Source organism: Gadus macrocephalus, chromosome 12, assembly GCF_031168955.1.
Source record: "Gadus macrocephalus chromosome 12, ASM3116895v1".
In the NCBI taxonomy this organism is placed as follows: domain Eukaryota; kingdom Metazoa; phylum Chordata; class Actinopteri; order Gadiformes; family Gadidae; genus Gadus; species Gadus macrocephalus.
The window spans coordinates 10,664,332-10,686,593 of NC_082393.1; the positions used below are offsets into that span (position 1 = coordinate 10,664,332).

The window sequence follows — 22,262 nt, forward strand, 5'->3', positions numbered from 1 at the left end:
AAGACCACTTTTCCATCAGAAAAATCACCAGAACCGTTATTACCAACCCATAGTCACTAAAGCCAAAACCTTTCTCACATGCACAACCATCGCGAGTGACGGCTATGCGCACACATGCACACCCATAGCGAGTGACGTAGGACGTAAAGTCCCGCCCAGGTCGAAGTGGCGTCGATTTAGAGAGTCCCGTTTCATCGATCAATCAAGAAGAGGTGAGTGAGTTTCGCAAGGCATGCTGGGTATGCTACCCTTCCATTTTTGGCGGTTTTACCTCGTAGTAACTTTCCAGAAAAACGAAAGGGTTATGATGAGAGATTATGTCAGTAAGTATGATATTGTTTATTTGACAACATTGGCTGTGAAGTATTCTCATTTAAATCACTGATTTAGCTGTGTTGTATCCGATTATTCGTTGTATCTGAATTCGAATCCGATATAAATCCTCGTGACAAGCATGGTTCGGTAGCAGCGAATGCTATGCTATCGTCCATAAACGTTGCATATACTATTCAGAAATCAGCAACATTTAAGACGGTTTGTAGGTAGAGGGTAAAGTTCGCAGCGAAGGCTTTGCCGATTATTTTACTGTGAGGTTAACATTACCAAAGTACATTGTTAAGTTGGATGTTAAAGGCCATGGTGCAGGTTTTATTTTTTTCGGATTTGCGCCATTTGCGTGTTGGTAATAAACATTTTAATGGTTACCTACTGTATTTAATGTGGTTGGGTATCACAAAACGGAATTTAATACGAAAAAGTGGGTCATATTGGAGCGGTTTGCGATAGCTTCTCATTTCTCCCGGAAACCGTTGCATGACGTCACGGTAGGGAGACGACAGACGTAGCCCTTCGAGACCCATTGAGAGTAGAGAGTACGAGAGAGATAAGAGACAGATAAGTAAGAGATAGATACATATATAGATAGCCTAGATAGATAGATGGATAGACATATAGATAGATAGAGATAGACAGAATAGATAGATATATAGACCGATATAGATATGGACCGAGAGATAGGGAGACAGGCAGACAGATAGCATAGCATAGCGAGTTAGGTAGGTAGGTGGGTAGGTAGGTGTAGCATAGCAAGTTAGGTAGGTGGGTAGGTAGGTGTAGCTTTAGAATGGTGTACAACTGTGTTTGTGCTGGGTGTAATAATTCTAGCAGAACAGGACACAGGGTCCATGCCTTTCCGAAGGACAAGGCAACCCTCAGACAGTGGGTACAGTTTGTCCGCGTTAGACGGGCAGATTTTTCTATTCCCTCGGTCACTAAGAACTCCAAGGTCTGCAGCGCTCATTTCACGGAGGAAGATTACGACCAAGGGGATATCAGGATGGTATCTCTCGGGTTAAAGAGGCTGGCACAGCTTATTCCGAACGCCGTGCCTTCTGTGCACACGCATCTCTCTGCCTGCCCTGCCCCGAGACCGAGAGGCACCAAGATCAGTGCCGCCAGCCGCAAGCGAGAGCTGGCTATGGTAAGCCTCATGGTAATGTTTACAAGCTGTGCGTTAGCTAGCCCTGTGTATACTATAATATACCGTATTCCCTTTGACACCGCCTCCACTACAGTCATGACTCATGATCAGTCTGACATTAGAAAAGAACATTTCGTGATTCATGAATATGAACCAAAACAAAATTGTCCTGAAGTAAATGTTCAAAAGCTTGTCATATCTAACTAGAAAGCGCCATGGCTAGTGTTTGGATCACTGGCGCTCATCAAGCGGCTTTCACAACAGTGTGTGTGTGTTCTATTTAGTTGATGGATTTAATTGCCCTTTTCCTGATGGAAAGTGACTATTACGGTCCTCTTTCATATGTATTTAGACGTGACTGTGTCGCTGACGCTAATTTATTTACGCAAGATGTTGACAGATGCCTCACCGTGTGAGACCACGGACAATGCTGCTACGGTAGAGGACCCCTTGCCCTACTCCACTTGTGACACTGGGACACAATGTATTTTGAAGCCCCTTGGAAGGTCTCACGGTAAATCTTGTTATTTTTTTAGTGGTTGATATGCTGTCTAAAACATACGTTGCCAAATTATATGCATGCAGGAAATTTCCAAACACATTGCTAAAATTAATACATAACCTAGATCAAAACATAACCGCTTAGATTTGCCATGATTGTCATCTGTTTGGGTATGTTTATTGACTCTGCCACAGCTGTGCAAGTGAACCTGAAGCCCAAGATGGTCAGCATGGGGACACAAACTTTCACCCCCCTCACTGGTCCTGACCCAACGGATGGAGAAGATGATCTCTCTGTCATCAGTGATGCATCATGGGTACCAGGAGACCAGATGTCTGAGGAGGATGAGGAGGTGTTGTGTGAGGAGCCATCTCAAACTTGTGACCCCCACCAAAAGTGAGATAATTTAAAGCCAACATAGACCAACTTTGAATTTTCATTTTCGTGCATCTGTAGTTTGACTGACACCCCCCCCCCCCTCTTTTTTGTTGTAGTGGCATTGACAAATTCATTGTTTGCCAAGAGGAGCTCATGGCCCTGTTTGCCATCTGTCCGGCCTGTTGTGAGAAGTCAGATAGTAGAATCGTGCAGCAGGAAGGAACATTTGTTAAAATAGAGCAGGTAGGGTTTTGTTTACACTGCAGGCCATATCTGATTAGAAAATCAGAATATCTTACTAAAATCGAATAGCCCTGACTGTCTGCCCACATTGCTCATTGCAAGTGATCAGTGCATCCTCCTATCCACATTAGTTGCTATAACAGTCTAATATCTTGTGGATTTATAATGGCTAGCTTGGTTGGTGCTGACGTTGCTTCTTTTTCAAATTAGTCTTTCCAGTTAATTTACAATGTATGTACCAGGCTTGCTTTAGTCTGTGGGTTTATGATGCCATCATATTTGAGTGTTATACACTGATTGTCATGTTTGTTTTTTTCTAAATATCTAGGTCTGTGCATGTGGCTACCAGCGTTTCTGGCAAAACCAGCCGATCCTAAACAGGAATATGCCAACCTGTAACCTCCTTTTAAGCGGGGCCATCCATTTCTCTGGATGTTTGGCCACCCAGACATTACGGATGATGACCCTGTTTGGCCTTCAGTGCATCAGCGCAAGCACTTTCTTTCGCCATCAGCGCCGTTACACCATCCCCGTCATCATTCAGGCCTGGCAGAACGAGCAGGCCAAGAATTTTAGTGACCTCAAGGCAATGGATGGAGGCCTAGTTGTTGCTGGTGACTGCAGGTAAAGCAGAATTTGTTGATTCTATGCTAGCTGCCACTAAGGGGTATGAACTTTAATAATCTCATGTCATTGTTAATTTTGTATCCTAATACTGTTCTCCACACTTTGTTTGTGCGAGAGCTCATAGACCAGTTGCACTTTTTTTTATTATTTGTTATCATGCAGGGCGGCTTTAGTTTACATTTGCAGATGTCATGGTGGATTGTCTTTACAGACACTGGTTATTAAAAACTTGAAACATAATTGTAATTTCTAATTATCCCCAGGTCAGATTCTCCAGGGCACTGTGCAAAGTACGGCTCCTACACATTGATAGAGGACAGAGTAAACAAGGTGGTTGATGTTCAGCTTGTTCAGGTAAGCCTGATGTTATTAGACAGAAAGAAATGAACTCTCTGCAATTTGTTAAATGGACTGCATCTTAATATAGCACTTTTCCACGTGTACAACCATGCATAGGGCTACACTTACACTTATGTTATGTTGCAGAGCTCAGAGGTCCCCAACAGCTCTTGGTGTGAGATGGAGGGGCTCAAGCGCAGCATTGGCTTGCTGAGGCGGAACGACCTGCATTTGTCAACCCTCATCACAGACAGACATCGCCAGGTATTTACAAAAAGAAAAATAATGTAGATTTATGAATTTCACTGAGGCTGGACGTGGCCAGACAGTGCAAGCATCCACAAAAGTTTGCTCTTTACTCCTTAGGTTGCCAAATGGGTGAGAGAAGAGCTGTGCCCTGAAGGGACACAGCATTATTTTGATGTCTGGCACATTGGGAAAAGTATGTATCCATTGTTGGAACGTTTAAGCAGTTTTTGTTATTGCATTTCGATTAATACCATTTGTTCTAAACCAGGTCTGGGGAAGGCCTTGGATACAGCCTCAAAAGACAGACAGTGTGAACAACTACAGTTGTGGAGGCCAGCCATAGTAAACCACCTGTACTGGACTGCAGCCTCAACCCCTGATGGCAATCCAGCTGTGATGGAGGCCAAATGGAGAAGCTTGGTGAATCACATTCAGGACATCCACGACCATGACACCCCTGCCTTCTCCAGTTGCGCTCATGCCCCTCTGGAGGGGGATCAATGAGATAAAGAGTGGCTGGAACCAGGTACAGTATGTGGCATTATGAATGCTCTACAGGGTTTCCATTTAAATCATTATTTCATACTCTGGGGATCTCATAACATTCTGTTTACTGTAAATATGTTTGCTATAATTCATATGCAGGACAATTTCATGTGTTTCCACTGAAGAAAAAATATCTGTCTATTTGTATGTCTGCTGTGTGTGTGCCTACCTATCTTGGTCTCTTGCAGGCTCAATGGCAGCAGTAAAACTGGAGGGTATCATCACAAGGACATCCTTACTGAAGGATGTTCGACAGCTGTCTCCGCAGCACCAGACTTACTCCCTTGAAGCCTTCCACTCCCTGATCCTGCACTTCGCACCCAAGCACACTGGGTTTTCATACCAGGGCATGTATAGCAGGTCAGTGCTGTCCAATGGAATAACAATGCCGTATTTGATCATACATACACCAGGTTTCGAAAGTGTTCTCAAATGTGTTATTCTGTAGGCTTCTCTTAGCGGCGCTGCATTACAACCATAATGCGAACAGAGAGACCGCACGAAGAAGCGATGGTTTGGAGAGGTATAGCGTGCGATATCCACGTTTCAGAAAAGGTGCCTGGGTAGTTGTGCCCATCAAAGAGAAGGCCTCATACGGTAGGCAGTGTCATGCAGTTCTATCATATTTTGACATTAGCGCACAAGACATCTGTGACATTGATCTTTATACAGTATTTTATCATTATTATGTCTGCAGGTTATGCAACGTCATTAATCGAGGCTCTTCGGGAGAGCTACATGGATTCACCCAAGGCTCTTCAAGAGGTTAGCGCCAATTTGTCAGCCTGTGCACCCGCCCCCATCGCCAAATCCTTCGAACAAATTCCCAAGGAGGAGGCCGTCAGCCTCTATCTAGCCCAGCAGTCACGCTACAAAAAATTTAATTAGCATAGTTTTTTTCCCCACACAGGCCAATCATTTAGTTGTGAGTATGTATATATGTATATAGTAAGTATGTTATTTTATTTGGTGGTGGTTTTCTGTATGCCGCATGTTTTGTTTTCTCTTTGTGTGCTGTTTATTGCTTGGGTTTTTTGATTGTTCCAGGAAGTTTATTATAACCTTACATTTTAACCCCTTGCGCTGACCCTAACATCTGTCGACTAACATTATCTCTTGGTTATTTTTGGCTGTAACCCATTCATTCCTTTATCAGCATCACCATGGTTACCGCCTCACTGCATGTCGCATGTTTTGTTTTTATTGCTTGGGTTTTTTACTTAGTTGTGTGCACAAATCATTCCTTTACAGCTCCATTTGCCCCATAATTCATAAAAAAAATTGTAAGAATCCGAAAGGGACCTCTGTGTGCGCTTTTCTCTTGGATCACTATGCGTCTGCTCTATGTGATATCATTGCATGTATGTGTCCGTGAGTGAGTGAGAGAATGTGCTGTGTGAGTGCTGACCCTCAGGTAAGACCACACTATTGCACGATTATTTTATGTTGGTTTCTTTGTGCCTAACCCTTTTTTTCTTGATTTGTTTACTTTATCAGGCCTTTCAACCTGTCCCTTTTTTTTTCAGTAATCGATCCCCATTACTTGGGATGACCTAATAAACTGTTTTTATATGAATTCACATGTTCTGTGTATTTTATAACATTTTAAAGGCGGTTGAGCGATCGCAACACAACTAGCATGAGTTAATTCTTGAACTGAAAAATAATTGTATTCATGTTGTACGTGCCAATATGGTTTTTATTCTTCATCCAAACGAGGCCATTGAAAGCCATGATAGGTCTGGTCACCACTCTGAAATTGTTGCCTGATGGCTGAAACCAGACAGGAGGGTAGAGGCTTCCTTATATGCAGGCCAAGAACTCCATAAGCCCATCGTATAGCCTGCCTGTATGCAGTGTACCGGTATTGCCTAGGGAAATAGGTTGGAAAATAAAAAAATTGCATGCATGTTTATTGTCTATGCAACACATCTCTAGTCGCCTATAACTGTTTAAGTTGGTTCATAGGACTCTATAAAAAGAATGCTAAAGTAACAAACAATTAACATACTCGTGCGTGCTGGCTTGAAGGGGACCATGATCCTGCTTGAAATGTGTGTACGCTATCTTAAGCACAAACGGATTCAGGCAGCATGCATCAAATCCTGGATGCTGAGTGAGGCATGTCACATCTGCTGGTCTTGGGCTGAGCTTCTCGACCAGCGACCAAAACGCACTCACTTCCCTACAGCACAAGCTCTCCACCACAGATTCCATAGGACGGCACCGCCCACACAAACACCTGCCAAACACAGCGACACAGACACGCTTACTACTCTCCCTCTCTCTGTAAGCGGTACCCTGATGGTGTCAATGACAATCAATCACGAGGAGTAGAATCGAAAATAATCACCGCTGAATTCATGACCAGCCTACGTGATCGGCGGCTACCGGGTACGTTTGCAACAACACTTTCACCGGAGGAATATGTAAAAGCTTAGAAATAAAGACTAGGCAAAATATGTACCGGTAGTTACTGGAGCTATTAGGCAACCATCAAAACGTGGGATAACTAATCGTAGGGTTTATCCGGGGAGGGGGGATAGCTCAAACGCTCGTTGCTGCATTGCTAAATGATAGCAACTCACCAGGACACCTCACCAACTCTCCACCCATTCTCCTCTGACCATGAATTTAATTGGCTTTGACGGCCATCAATCCTCGGCAATTCCTCATTCGCCCCCTCACGTCTAACAGGCTCGAAATTATACGGCTGTGGGCCATCATAAATGTAATTTGTGGTTCTTTCCACCTCTTCCTCATCCCAGTTAGACGCCATAGTTCTAGTACTAGGCTGAGGCTACCTTCCACCACGACTCCCTACCGTGACGTCACCACCGAACGACGTTAGAAAACACCCGTTTTCTAAAAAACAACAAAAACTGGACTTTAACGCAATTTTGGAGACATTTCATGAATGCGGTACATATTTTGAGTGCTTTATGTACCCATTAATCGAAACTTCCGGTTAACCTGCACCATAGGCTTTAAGGTGTCAGCTGGCATGGTAAGAGGCATGAAATCGCGGCCACTCTGCTTCGTTGTGGTGACACACGCATCGGATTAAACTGTGCATGTAAACGTACTAGTATGTCTAAACTAACTAGTATGTTTACATGCATGGCATATCAGAGAATTCTGTCAGTTCGGTCGCGGCGCAACGAATGAATAAAGATCGTTAGCACTCTGAAAAACAGATGACAGATGTGCCCTTAGTTACTACTTTATTACCTCGTTGATGACCAACGTTTAGGAAAACATGTACTTTTAATTCACCCTTGGGTGAAATCGAAGCGTAGTGTGTACTGAATGCGTGTTGATGATGATGCATATGAATTGCAACTTACACGTCTTCCAAACCTTTTCAGTACCCTGGCACATGCTTTGTCCAATGGACCATGGAAGGGACTTAACTTGGCTGACGAGGTAAAACGTGTGGCTGGCGCACGATTCATTGCATCTCGTAGAGTAGCATTCACTGGTAGACAGGCAGGCCTCTAGATTGTTTATTATGATTTAATGAAGTGTTCCTATGTGACGCTGATGGGCCCTGGTTGCTGCTAAATGCTTGTTGAAAGTGCATTGTGCACTTTTTGTATGTAGCTACAAAATGAGGGTGGATATCACTTTATAGTTTATAGGCATTATATACTAATAAGAATCATTGACAAATCACATTCCCCTTTTACCACCACAGGACGCACCTCACCAGTATCAGAGCAACAGCTGTGGGGTTTTTATGCTGATGGTGAGATGCATTATTTTCAGAAATGATGACTGATGACTAGTTTGTAAAACAACTAACTCATTTGTATGTTAATTTCAGTACGCAATGTATTCTACCCTCAAAAGCAATATGATTTCAGTGAGGTGAGTTCTTTCAAATCTCAATCAGATGTGTAGCATGAAATATAAGGCTTTTAATAATTTAGTCATCCTTACTGGAGGCTACAATTAACATGCATCATAGGTCATACACATTACTTTGTCTTCAGGTACTGCACTTACGGGAGGAGATGGCTACATCTTCACAATAATTTACACTGCCATAGTACACTGCTAAACAGTACTGTAACATGGATTTGTATTAGGCTATGAAGTCATTTAAAGCATAACTTTACTTTTCAGGGGGACATGCTCTCTATCAGGAGGTGGTGGTTGGACAGCTGTTGGAGACCTTTATACTTGAAAGGTTTATATACTGTGTCCATGTTGCTATTTACTTATTTTTGGTGCTCACGAAGATCGTAGCCAATACACTTGTCTCTCTGTCTCTAGCCCTGCAGAACTAGCTGGCTCCTTCTCACCCTCTCCATCTCCCCATCTCAGTCACACCTTCCCATCACTAAGCAGTGAAAGGTATTAAATACTATGTCCATACTTTTCTATTTACGTATATTCTCTCTTGCTCTTTCTCAGACTTTTGATCGATCAGTGACTGCCTTTTTGTTTAATGGTGTGGGTAGTGTTGGTCTGGGCTTGTGTGATTGAATTGAAGGTTGATTATAATCCCTGTTTCTCTCCCTCTCCTTCACTCTTTTTCGGCTCTCTCGCTCTCTCTAGCCCTGCAGGACTAGCTGGCACACCAAGCTCACCCTCTCCATCTCCCCATCTCAGCCACACGCTCCAATCTGGCACAACAGAGGACAGGCCATTCTTACCACCCGAAGTCCTTCAGCAAATTGTACAAGAGACGCTGAGACTGGACATGGCGATGCTTGGCGTGTTCAACAGGGTTTCAAACACATTCCGAGAACTAATCAAGCCTCTCCATCCTTCCATATATATAAATGACAGTTTGGCAGGGGACATTAAGCTTAATAAAGACAATCTCATATACATAACGGTTAGAAAGATTTACAACAATGCAGGCTGTGGCAGTGGCCTTGCGCTACGCCTCAAAGGCTTCTCAAAAAAGAAGAATTGGCCAAGCGCACCTGGTACTGAGGAACGTTGCATATGGCAGGTTTGTCATAAAAGATGTCTGCCTAGCATAATGTTCTTTTATTACTCCTTTTTCGTTTTATTTGGGACGTCTTTTTTTGCAATCCCTTCCATTTGTAAATGTACATACTACTGTAGTAAATGTATCTGCCCAGAAATGCTGGTATTTTATTACTCCTTTCTTTTTTGTTTTTGTGACAAATGCTATACGATGTATAACATACATTTGTGCCTACGATGTATGTTGTAAGGTTAATTGTTACAGAGCAATTACTGTATTTTGTCTTTATTGAAAACATTCAGTGGGAAAAGTACAACACTTGGAGTCAAATGGCCTACTGTTTGAGCCTTCATACTGTGGTAACTGGATTTGAACTGCATAATGTCCCAAGTGTTATTTTATTCATTATTTAATTTGGGCATATTCTTAAACAACTATCAAACATCTCACTTATACCTAATACGGTAATACCCTACCTATACTAACCCAGAAGATAATGAACATGAGATCATGGAGCCTCCCTGTAATGATCGTGTTGCATCAAGTTTGATGCAAAGTGTGGGCCGAGATCCGACACATAAATGTAAGCTAACATTCTGTAGGCCTAGCTGGCTAACGTACCCGTATTACGAGATTGAAGAAGAAGGGGGCGCTAACGTCAGTTCTATGCTGCCCATACTACTAGATCGACGAAGAAGAACGGGGCGTTCCAGCCCATAGATAAATATAGAACTATATATATATATTCTATATATATCTATGTTCCAGCCTGCGTAAACGAGAACGCCCACCACACGAGAACGCCGGGGGGGGGGGGCGTTTTAGTCTGCGTGAACGGGAACGCCCATGACACGGGAACGCCCATTTGTGTCTGCAGTCGGATGATATTGCACGCATTCGCCGGGTTGATAAACAAATAACCCCCATATTGAACGAAGTTAAACTAAGCTAGCGTCCTGTTCACAGGCACCAGAATGAACGAGTTCACAGTAACGTTAATCAGGCAGTAATACAGTACGTTCAGTTCACGTTCGCCCAAAATATGAACGAGTTCATGAAGTATCGTTCAATGAACGCGTTCGGGCACAACACCGTATATAGTATCACTTGATCAAATCAAATCGAGGCAGATCATACGCATGAGCATGATTTGGAAATTTCTGGGGAAATTCGGATATCGGCTTAGATCGGATAAATAAAGAGTCTTCTTGTGCTCGCCTTGAACAGTTTAAGATTATACACTCAACTTAACACAGCAAAGCATAGTTGGAAATGCAGATGAAACATCCAACAAATAAGCTCCCATTGGGTTGGCAACCTCACACATATGGAAGCGTCTTTCCCTGCACTTGGGCAACTGTCTTTCATACATTATGAAATGCCCTTTCAACAAACTGTTGAAATGGCAATTTTGGGAGTTTCGGGAAGGTTGTTGTTTCGTTGCTAATTTCGTTTTGTTACTAGTATACGACATTCACGCTTTATTTTAATCATCATTCTATGAGGTAGCAATGAAGTAAGCTATAGCAGAGGGAAGGGCTTCACGATCAGCACAACAGAAATGGCGCATTTCCACCGGCGGGTTCGGGACGGTTCGGAATCAAAAGGTGCGGCACGGTTCGCGTTTCCACCACCAAAAGTGGGCGTGATCCGGCCATATTGAGCCGTATTCATCTCGCAGTACTCCTCCTTCGGGGTACTGAGATGTCTGAATGGGTCCCAACAAGTTCGAGCTACGCACGGCATCCGTTTATTGGTCGACAGAATCATAACTTCCGTGCGATGGGGGGAAATAACAAACAAACACTGTACCCGCGATGTATTTCTGGACAACGGCGAAAGCTTTGTTAACTGAAGAAGGGTACTGTCAGCGGTGGAAACACAAGCTGTAATTCAGCTGGGCTATACCGCACCTTCACTAGTGGGCAGAGGTATGCTGGGCCGAGGCGTTCCCGCCGGTGGAAATGTGTCATAGGGTCCCAGCAAAGTGTAAGGTCACATCACAATGTAAGGTCCAAGCATAGTATAAGGTCACAGCACATTGTAAGGTCCCAGCCCAGTGTGAGGTCCCAGCACAGTGTAAGGTCCCAGCATATTGTAAGGTCACAGCTAGGGGTGGGAATCGAGAACCGGTTCCTACTCAGAACCGGTTCCAACTAACCAATTCCATCGGAATGGTACGCCTCCAACGTTATCGATTCTTCTTAACGATTCCGCACCACGTTTTCTGGTTTACGCAAAAACTTTTGCAACGACCCTGCACGCGCCGACTACCTTCAAACAACAAGGCAGCATCGTGGAGAGTAGGAAGCGATCGCAAGTCTGGCTCCATTTCACCAAACGCAATGAAAATCCTGCCGTATGTAATCAGTGCAATGCTATCATTTCGTGTAAGGGTGCAAACACCAGCAACATGCTAAAGCATAAAAAAAAATGAGAAAAAAAAAAATCTAAAAGATGTTATGAAGGCATACATTTCATGCCTATTTAATTAAAGGGGATGGACGTATGTACGTATGTTTACTTTTTATAACCCTTCCTAGAAAAGTGTTAAACTTTAATTTAATGACGTTTGGTTTAAGCTTAGTTAAGCTTACAGTTATTACATCTAAAACATGTACATAAAAGTTTAGTGGTAAATCATAATTTAGCATGTTCAATTGTAAGTGTCTTCCTATTTTTTTTATTACTTATTTATTGTCAGTCTAACTTATTTAGACTATGTTTTCTTGTTTTTTGTTCTTGTGTTAGTATGTAGAAAATAAAATGGTTACTTTTGGTGCAGAAGACTGTAGAACTCTTTTTTTGCCACTCAATGAACTACTCAGGAATCGGTAAGAGAATTGCTAAGGAATTGGATCGATAAGCAGAATCGACAATGGCATTGATATTGATAAAAACGTATCAATTCCCACCCCTATTCACAGCACAGTGTAAGGTCCCAGCACAGTGTCACAGCACAGGAAAACAGGAGCACCCTTCCCATTGGTTATGAGGACCTCATTAGGGACTCTTTAGGGCATCATTAGGGACAGCTGTCGATACAGAATCCCAACAGTACTGTGAGTAAATGTATATATGTAGCCGGCCTAATCTTGCATCTGCTAATTCTGCGTTGTGTAGTTTTTAATGAGTCGGACTCGGGAGACAACTGGTGCTTTGCCACAAGAGTTTTTAATCTGTGCGGGAAAACAATAATATACGAACGTCAACAGTGCTGTCCGTCTCACACACTCCTCTCTCCAGCAGGGCAATTCTCAGACGCGCAAGCATGTTAGAATACTTAAAGGGCAACTTCACCCATTTCACATAAGCTTTGTATTTTTAGAACCCCCCGCATATTTTTGAATGGTCTAGCATCATTTCCTTATTTTCTGGAACACTTCCTGTTTTTTATGACGCAATATGACGATTTTTGCGTACAAGAAAATAGGAAGTGTAAGAGGGGATGATTCTCGTACGACTACAACCACTAGTCCCACCCCCCTCTAGGGGGTGGGACCCACTGACGCTACAGACCTATTAGAGCAGTGCCAGTGGGTGGGACTTCACCAGCAGAAACTAACATCCACAGCGTCTGAAGCTAAGATAACAGAGGCTGTTGATAAAACTGAAGTACATTGGCGGAGGGTACTGGATCTGACATAGAAGATGGCTCCATGCAAAAGTTCACCATTTCGAAAGAAATACAAACGAGGGCTACCGTATTTTCCACACTATACGGCACACCGGATTATCAAGCGCACCTTCAATGAATGGCCTATTTTAGAACTGTTTTCATGTATAGGGCGCACCGGATTATAAGGCGCATAGAATAGAAGATACTGCAGTCAAACGTTTGACTGGGGTTGCGTTATGCATCGACTAGACCGAGCTGTGCTAAAGGGAATGTCAACAAAACAGTCAGATAAAGTCAAACTTTATTAAGCGTTCTGACAACTCCGGTCACTCCCATGGTAACGATGTTCAAACGTTAATGTGCATATTAACAATATCTCATCAATATGAATATCTCTTAACAATAAGCTCACTTTTTCAGTTCATTCCCCGTCTACGAATCCCTCGAATTCTTGTGTGTCCGAATTGAACAGTTGGGCGAGTACGGCATCCAACATGCCCGGATCCCTCTCGTCATTATCCGAGTCAGTGTCGCTGCTGTTGCCTGGCAGTTCAGTGATTATTCCTGCCTTCATGAAAGCTTAGACCACAGTTGAGACTGTTATATCAGCCCAGGCATCCACGATCCATTGGCAGATAGTGGCGTAAGTCGCCTGGCGCTGTCTCCCCGTCTTGGTGACGTGTGTTCGCCTTCTTGGCCCCGTCCACACGAAGCCGATTTTTTCAATAGGGTCCGACTGCGTCCTGGCAAGACACGCCCCGTGTAGAAATACACGCCCCTCGTGTGAAATACACGCCCCTCGACTGACCAATCTCAGCGTGATGACGTAATACGTAGGATTGTGATTTCCTCTCAGCGTGATGATGTAATACGTAGGATTGTGATTTCCTACTGAGATCGGGGAGTAATTTTCCAACGTCATCGTTAACTCTTCTGTTACGAAGCTGTTCCACTCTAACCATGTCAGAGTGGCTGGCAGTGAAATGTGCACAGAATGTGGTGTAGACTATCAAGTTGGTAAGAAACAACTGATAATACCGTGACATCATTTTATTTATAAAGACAAATGAAAATGGTTTTAGAACTGGTTATATAAATGATTCTTCAACATAAAGAATCGGCCCCCGGCCCCCCAGTTCAATTAATTCTTAGTAAGGGAAACATGACTCAGGCCATAAGGGTAGGCTACATTTTTTTATTATAGAGAAAGGGAAGGTCATTACACAAAGCATTTAAAGTAAATAAAAAAGTAAATACAAAATATGTGCAATAACATTAAGGGATACAATTATTATTAAAAATGGGAAACACAAGAGGCATTGGCAGGTATAAGTTAACACAAAAAAAAGTACAAAATTAAGGGGACGGAGAAGAGGGCCCCCAGAATTGGGACCCAGAGGCAGAGCAGATATGTGTGTGTGTGTGTGGGGGGGGGGTAACTCTGCTAACTCCTACTCCTACTAACTCTTACTCCTACTCCTAGCCGCTAACTCCTACTAGTTAGCGGCTAACCACATAGCCATGGGATGACAACTTCAAATCGGTAACACGGCGAAATGATGATAATCAAATCAATACAAACAGGTCGGGCGTGGTCTTCTCTAGGTTCGACAAGAGAAGAGATCCGCAAATGTCAAATAGAATAGATTATGGCTCTGCACGAGGCTATGTGTGACGCCAGACGCCGTCGTGAATCAGACCAATCAGGGCTGACTAAATACACGCCCTCCTTACAATACACGCCTCCTCAAAATACACGCCCCCGTCTTGCAGGACGCAGTCGGACCCTACTCCTTCTCGCTGCAAACTGCAACGCCCTTTTGCACTCCTCCAATTCACAGACCACATGATGCTCCACTCCCCATGTGCATCTTTGTACATGGACTGGGTTCGCTGGTCCAGTGAAGCTTCTCCTTACCACAAAAATTCCTTTCAGGTGGTCCACACACACAGAGGCAAGATGCCTTTCCTGATTTATGTCAGGTGCCCTAGAGGAGTGCCGCCTTCTTATGTGCAGTTTGATGTTCTTCTTGTTCAGAACTAAGTTGCAAAAGCAACAAGTGGTCCTCGGCACACGTTTTATTTTGGATGGAGGTGGCGGGTGTGTGGCTGGCATTGGGCTCGGCGTGCTGAGGCCTTGAGATGGAGGTGGCGGGTGCGTGGCTGGCATTGGGCTCGGCGTGCTGAGGCCTTGAGATGGAGGTGGTGTCCTCATGCCAGGGCAGGTCTGCAGGTGCTTTATGCATGAAGTTTTTTTGCCAGTAATGGTTGAGCACACACAGTGGTAGTGTGGAGATCTTGTGTTGGCACAGTTGTGTTGGCACCTATAGATTTTGTAGCCTTCCAAAAAGGAACAGAAAAGTAAATTAGAAAATATTAACTGTTAGTATTCCTTGTTCACTACATCACAAGCTAATTGATATGTTATGAGTTTGATAAAAGCATAAAGAACATAGAGAATATAAAACATTAGTGACATGCATTAAACTTTCAATTACCATTGTGAGATATGGCTGCTTTGTCATGTGTTTGAACATGTGCAACCATGGCTGGGTAATCGCAACATTTTCTGCAAACTTGGCACCCGTAAGAATCTCCCAACCGCACTGGCTGCATCAGAGATCCATGTTTGCAGACAGTTGGATGGATCTGAAAAGACAAAAAGTAATTTCTGCTGCACAAACAATTCAACCAGATTTACAGTTTAAGTCAGCTCTTAGGCATCCAATGTGTAATTAACTAAACCAACCCTATAGATAAATGCAAGTGTATACAATGTAAGCGCAGGTGTGACATAGATGCTGTAACATGGCTCACACAAACAGACAGATCTTCCTCAGGCATCTTTGATCTAATTAAGTCCTTTGCAAGCAGTGTGCAGATCCTTTCCCGCTCCTACTAGTTAGCGGCTAACCACATAGCCATGGGATGACAACTTCAAATCGGTAACACGGCGAAATGATGATAATCAAATCAATACAAACCAGTGAGAGTATATTGCGACAAAACCAACACGGCATCAAACGCGGTACTTAACAATTAAATAGGTAACATGAAAAGCAACAACTGTTAAGCTTAAGCAATATCAACATAAAGGAAAAGTTAGCAGACATCCCAAAAACGCAGCCAATTTGTGGTTGGATTGACGACACATTATTACGCTGTGAGTGTACATGAAAATTTTAAGTAGAACTACACCAAGAACAATGACAGTATACGATCTCTGACTGATAATGCAGTCCACTTACCAAATCAATCGAGGCAATCATCTTTCTGCTATCTAACTGCTGTTGACCAGTTCGTTACATCTCCGGAGTAGGTTCGACAAGAGAAGAGACGCCGTCGTGAATCAGACCAATCAGGGCCGACTACGCCCCGGCCCCGACCCTACTCTGTATAGGCGTGTATTTCACACGAGGGGCGTGTATTTCACACGAGGGGCGTGTATTTCTACACGGGGCGTGTCTTGGCAGGAGGACGCAGGACGCAGTCGGACCCTACTCGATTTTTTGGGTGAAACCGCATAAAAAAACGCTTTTGGTGGACACGGGCTACGGCCACACCAAACGCGTGTAACGTGCCTAACTTGAAGCTTCATCATTGTGTGTCACAAAAATGGTTCAACGCGCCAACGCGCCTGTGGCTGCGCTGGATTTAGGAGTCCGAGGTAGGAAACCCAAACGCAATAATCGGGTTAAATAACTTCACATGGTGTGTCTGGTGTGTTTCCAGCATTCGTAGTGTTGATCAGCAGATAGTCCGCCAAGACGTTGAGGTTGCTTAGCAACCAGAGACGCTGTCCATGCAAGTGAATGGAGCGTTCCCTCTTCGTCATAACTATCAAACCAAACATCCTTCACATTCAACGAGCGAACATTATGAAATTAAAATGCACATTTCTCGCTAAAAATGTTTACTTAAACGCATTTAATTGCGTAACTATGTTACTATTTCCACCCAGAATAAAGAAAGATGTCGGCCGTATGCTTCTGTGCAAGCGTCACTACTCTAGTGACGTCGGTTCAAGCTCCACGCTGATTTGTTCCATTAGTAGATGGAACAAGGAGGTGTCCGATAGGCGGAGATGATCAGCGGGAGTGGCCGCCAGCGAAGCTGTGCATGGTGGGAGTTGTTGTCTTCAATCCACAAGCGCCAAAAAGTCACTTTCTGCCTTTTCTCGGTCAAGACTGCACCAAATTAGAATTTTATTTTATTATTCGACTACATATAGGACCCAATTTCAATACATATTCATGCCTCCACCGGTGAAATGCTCCTTTAAGAAACAGGAGCATTCTACATTGCTACCCCTCTCCAGTAGGGCAATTCTCAGACTGGAAAGGATGGCGCGAAGTTACCAGGAAGTATAATAAAAGTTCTCACATTAAGGACATAAAAGAAAGATAATAAATTAAAGTCATAAAAAATATTTTGGGGTGAAATATAACATAACTAATATACCCGTTACATTCACCCCTCCTAAATTTCGCCCAAATCCTGAGTGTATCAGCACTTGGACACAGGGCTCAACAAACCAAAATGCAAAAACTTTCAATGACAGCTACAAAGCTACCTACAAGATAGGTTCAGAGAAACCGTAAGGGTGATTGTCACAGCCCGAAAGGATGCGAAATGAGCGGGTCAGAGAATGGTTCACCATGAACAAATAATGGTTTATTCATGTTCACAGAACCAATGACTAACAAAACCCTTTAATGCGGAAAATGTCTGCGCCAAATAGAAAAGAGACCGAACGAGCACAACCAAACAAATGTGCTACGGTAGCCGTCCGCATTCCAACACAGGCACGGAATGAACTAGCTGTCAGGTGGGTGTGGCCCTGCTGCCTCCCTCCCGGTGGGCAGAGCGGAGGATTTTTTAAAGACTGCAGGGCGCCCGTGCACCGGCGCCAAATCAGCCTAATCAGCCACGCCCACACCCCTGAGTGAAGAAAGAAGACCACAGCATTAGGACAAACAAAGGCATTAGCCATGACGTTTGGACCATCGACTCAATGAGTTGATTGACTTTCATGCCCTGAATGAACATGAGCATCTGTCACATGAACTGGTTTTGCTGGCCCTGACAGTGTCTATGTGCTGCAGGCTTTATCTGCTGGAGATAGCTGAGTGTTATAAGGCTCTGACTGTACATCAGACACGAGTAAAGGGTCTGGACCGGTTTCAACAACTAAACTGGCCAAATCAATGGCTCTGCTCAAATCACTTTGGTCTCTAGAAGAACAGTGACTTTGTTCAAGTACAGATTGGTCCTCATCCTCCTGACTCTGAGAGTCCTCTGAACCACTCATGATCCACCTGTCGGTTTTCTCCATCAAGCCCTCCCCCTCGAAAGAGTCGGTAGAACTCATATCTCCCTCAGAGTCATCGTCGTACAGCTCATTGTTGGTTGTCACCACAGGCAGAAAGCTGATGTATAGAACGAGATTACAATGGACCACCTTTGTGTCACCTGTATTGCTCTCCACTCCACTGTACGTATGAGTCCGCTCAGTCATTTCTGTCTTTGACTGTGTAAACTGTCGCATTCCACTTATCAGCCAGCTTTTTCTTTGCTCTCTCACCTTTATTGGCAATGAGTACTTGGTCACCAATATTGAGGTAAGTGCCTTTTACTTTTCTTGTCTTTTACTTGCTTGTTTGCCTAGTTCTTTAACAGCATCGGTTGGGCAACCCTGACTGCTTCATGGAGATGGGACGTGAGAGTCTTCACATAACTTTTATGGTCGACAACCACTGGGTCATGCAGCACTTGTTTAAACATCACATCCACAGGGAGCCTTGGGATTCTGCCGAACATGAGATGGAAGGGTGCATATCCTGTTGTTTCATGCACTTGCATTGTATGCAAATGTCAAGGTTTGTATCTGTTGAGGCCACTTCTGTTGCTCTCGGAGAGGAAGAGACTGCAGCATGTTGCCAAGTGTTCGATTGAATCTATCAGTCCCACCATTTCCCATAGGGTGATGTGGTGTGTGATTTTTCAACTCCAGATAATCTCATCAGCTCTGCTATGAGCTCGCTCTCAAAGTTAGCTCCCTGATCAGAATGGACACATGCAGGAAACCCATACACACAAAAACCTGATCCCACAACTTCCTTGGCCACCTGTTTCGCAATCTGATTTGGGCATGGGAATGCATGCGCTAACTTAGTAAAATGGTCTGGGATGACCAGGACGTCAACTGAGCGCTGCTTACTGTCTTCTGCGCTCCAGAAGTCAATATAGACCAATGGGAGTGGATGTTCTGATGCTCTCCAATGGCACTCAAGCAGAGGGGTCTGGTGTTTTGGCCAGAATGCGTATGACAGCTCTTGACATACTGCTTCACATCAGGTTCTATCCCTGGCCAAAATAAACGCTGTCTCGCTAGACACAGGGTCCTTGCCTTTCCTTGATGCCCAGCAACATCATGTATGCCCTGTAATGCTTTTTCTTTCAGGATTTCAGTCAGGAAGAACTGGTACCTCTTTTGCTTACTGATAGAGGAAACCATTTTAAGCTTTGAGCCTATCCCATTGCTTTAAAAAGTAACATAGCTTAAGCATCAAACCCTGCTCTTTCAAGCCTAAATGGGCGCCTCTTGCGTATGATAAATGGCATGATGACTGAAAAGGTGGGATCGAGCTCCTGACTACGCTGCAGTTCCTCTAATGTAAACACAGGGAGCGAATCTTGCCCTGGTGGCAACAGGTCTTGTATTGACTGTAGCAGCTCGACAGCCCTGGTCTCCGTAGCAACCTCCCACTGATTAGTAGCATTAAGAAGAGCCTGAACAGTAACTGTGTCACAAGGATGTTTTAAAGTACCAGATTGAATATTTACACTTTTAGCCATTGACTTTGTAACTCTGTTACATTGGACTTTCAGTCTGAAGGTTTCTTGGATGCCATTGTTACTGATATCCTCAGCTTCATCAAGGAGATGGCTGTACTGCTCTGTGATGAGCCTGCGACTGACTGTGGTGTCAAAAGGGTCTCTGCTGAGAGCATCGGCAACGGTGTTTTTAGTGCCAGGTATGTGTTTCAGATTGAATGTGTATGGGGCAAGTTGGACACCCATCGTTGCTCGCAAGCGTCAAACTTAGGTTTTGTCATAATGTAAGTAAGAAGGTTGTTATTTGTCCAAATTATAAAAGAATGGCCTCTTAACCGATGATTAAACTTCTCACACACACTCCTTTTCAAGGCTAAAAATTCCAACCTATTGGCTGGATAATCTTTCTGAGAGCTGCTCAGTGTCTTGCTCGCAAAAGCTGTGGGACAAGCTTTCTTTTCGCCAGTTGGTACTTGGGAAATACAGCTCCGAGCCCATCCAGGGAAGCATCAATGGACAAAATGAAAGGCTGTGAGAAATACGGATGTGAGAGAACAACGCAGTCCAAAAGGCTGTCTATGAAATTGCGCAGAGCCCCGTCACAATCATCTGACCAATCAGAGGGGTGGAGCTTCCAGTAGGAACCCATGTTGGATTTACTTTGATCTTTCCACGCATTTTTTGTCCAATGGTCAAGGCAAAGAGGGGCATATAACATTGCCAAGAATGACTTTATCCTCTTCACTGATGGTGTGCAGCCATTATCATCCATAAGATCTTCCTTTGACATTTTTTAGATACTTTTTGGGGCTCAGTATAAGATTGTGGAGTCGGAGTCGCTGTAAGACAGTTTCCAACCTCGCCAGAGCTTCCTCTTCTGTTGTGGCAAACACAAGCAGGTTGTCATGGTAGCACAATAGACTGAAATTCAAGGCACCGAATATGCTGAGCATCATACCCATAAAGGATGCGGGACTGTTGCAGAGACCCTGTGGCCTCCTGTTATACTCATACAAAAGCCTGTAAAAGCCTGAAGTCAGGTCCATTGTGCTGAAGTAGGTGTTTCCACCCAGATTGGCCAGGCAGTCTGACGTGGTAACGGGTGGGCATCCTTGAATGCTTTGGCGTTGAGCCAACTGAAGTTGGTACTGAGTCTCAAACTGCCATCCCTTTTCCACACAAGCACTAGCAGGGAGGCATACCCACTAATGGATTTCTTTATTATTTCCTGCTCCTCCATTTCTTATAAGACCTGATGCAGTTTTTGGTACTAGTTGGTTGTACTCGCTGATAGGGGAGGCGGAACAGTCTTTTCTCACTGCAGTCTAGTGCATGTTTGTATAACACATCGTATTTTTCAAGAAGCTCAACCAACTTTTTCTTTCAATGGTATTCAGTGTGGCACTGATCGATATCGATGTCAGCAAGACCAAACTTCTTGAGGCGCTGTTTGAGATCTGAAAGCTCTGTGGTATTTCCACTTTCTTTCAGATTTTCATGTTGGCTAGTGTTCTGGAAAGCATCGACATTTTCAACAGCAAGACAGGGAGACACATCTGCCAGCTTGTAGATTCGCTTTAAGGTGACAGGTTTATTAGACAGGTTTGTTTGGTAATTTTCATTGGGACCCATCTATCACCAGTGTTGGGAAGGATACTTTTAAAATGTATCCAGTTACAGAATGCAGAAAACATGCCCAAAAATATAATATGCAATGTATTCCGTTTCATCACTCAATCTGAGTATTGTATTCTGAATACTTGGATTACTTCCACATTGAATTGCATTTTATAAGTGTAGGAATGTGGCATCAAATCCTGCTTACTAAACAGGCCTATTCTGGTGTGTTCTTCTGTTCAAACTGTCTGAATGTGTTAGGCCCAAGTCTCCCTGAAAGAATAATATAATAATATAGAATAATATAATAAAAATAATAAGGGTATGTTCATGTGAAAGATATTTGCTATTACATCTAAAAAAATAAATCACTGAGCTAAGTGCATAGGTGTTGCCTATAAAATCGCCTTGAGAGAGAGAGAGAGAGAGAGAGAGAGAGAAAAAAAAAAAATCGGGTCTGGGGCGGTAGTGGACCGGTCGAACTCCTTCTCCCTCATCCTGGTGCTGAATGTGTGCCAGCATAGGTTTTATGTGGGTGTCTGTCCAAATTCCCAGACGGTCCGACAATTTGCTGCTAGTCTTGGAGTTACCGCTAATCAAACAATAATTCCCATAATGCGCGCGGCTGAGTGGGTGCCTGTTACGTCCAAAGAGGCGCATCGACGTGAGGTGGTTGCATTCACACCAATGCAAACGTACCGAACCAAGGGACCAAACTCGTTTAGTGTGCACTAAATGCTGTTGGTGTGAAAGCACGAATAAACTGCTGAAACAGAAGTATCGTCATGGAATCCATTGATTTCAACAATGTAAAGGTGCGGCCACACCAGACGCGTATCTCGCGTACTTTTTACGCGAGATACGCGCGTATAATGTTGCT

At 43.8% G+C, this 22,262-nt stretch overlaps 1 protein-coding gene and 2 long non-coding RNA genes across 3 annotated transcripts; 2 read left to right on the forward strand and 1 right to left on the reverse strand.

The window, feature by feature from the left end:
- The first annotated feature begins 2,248 nt into the window (after window positions 1-2,248).
- On the forward strand, window positions 2,249-4,322 carry LOC132469541 (uncharacterized). Its single transcript, XM_060067529.1, has 7 exons — window positions 2,249-2,378; window positions 2,477-2,603; window positions 2,932-3,227; window positions 3,494-3,584; window positions 3,717-3,833; window positions 3,936-4,011; window positions 4,087-4,322. Exons 1-7 carry the CDS (start codon window positions 2,314-2,316, stop codon window positions 4,320-4,322), a joined length of 1,008 nt encoding a protein of 335 aa, XP_059923512.1. The 5' UTR covers window positions 2,249-2,313.
- Window positions 4,323-5,910: 1,588 nt separating this feature from the next.
- Window positions 5,911-7,207, reverse strand: LOC132469799 (uncharacterized). The gene is made up of 3 exons (XR_009528490.1): window positions 6,953-7,207; window positions 6,376-6,606; window positions 5,911-6,235 (listed from the first exon to the last, which is right to left on the reverse strand). It is a non-coding gene; the product is annotated as an uncharacterized LOC132469799 (long non-coding RNA).
- A 578-nt stretch (window positions 7,208-7,785) lies between these two features.
- Window positions 7,786-9,267, forward strand: LOC132469620 (uncharacterized). Its single transcript, XR_009528450.1, has 2 exons — window positions 7,786-8,723; window positions 8,928-9,267. It is a non-coding gene; the product is annotated as an uncharacterized LOC132469620 (long non-coding RNA).
- Window positions 9,268-22,262: the final 12,995 nt, after the last annotated feature.

Excerpts from the sequence above, each read along its gene's own strand:
- LOC132469541 (XM_060067529.1), top strand. The coding sequence starts at position 2,314 with ATGTCTGAGGAGGATGAGGAGGTGTTGTGTGAGGAGCCATCTCAAACT. Across the intron at positions 2,604-2,931 it reads CATTTGTTAAAATAGAGCAG|GTCTGTGCATGTGGCTACCA; the intron begins GTAGGGTTTTGT and ends CTAAATATCTAG. Across the intron at positions 3,228-3,493 it reads GTTGTTGCTGGTGACTGCAG|GTCAGATTCTCCAGGGCACT; the intron begins GTAAAGCAGAAT and ends AATTATCCCCAG.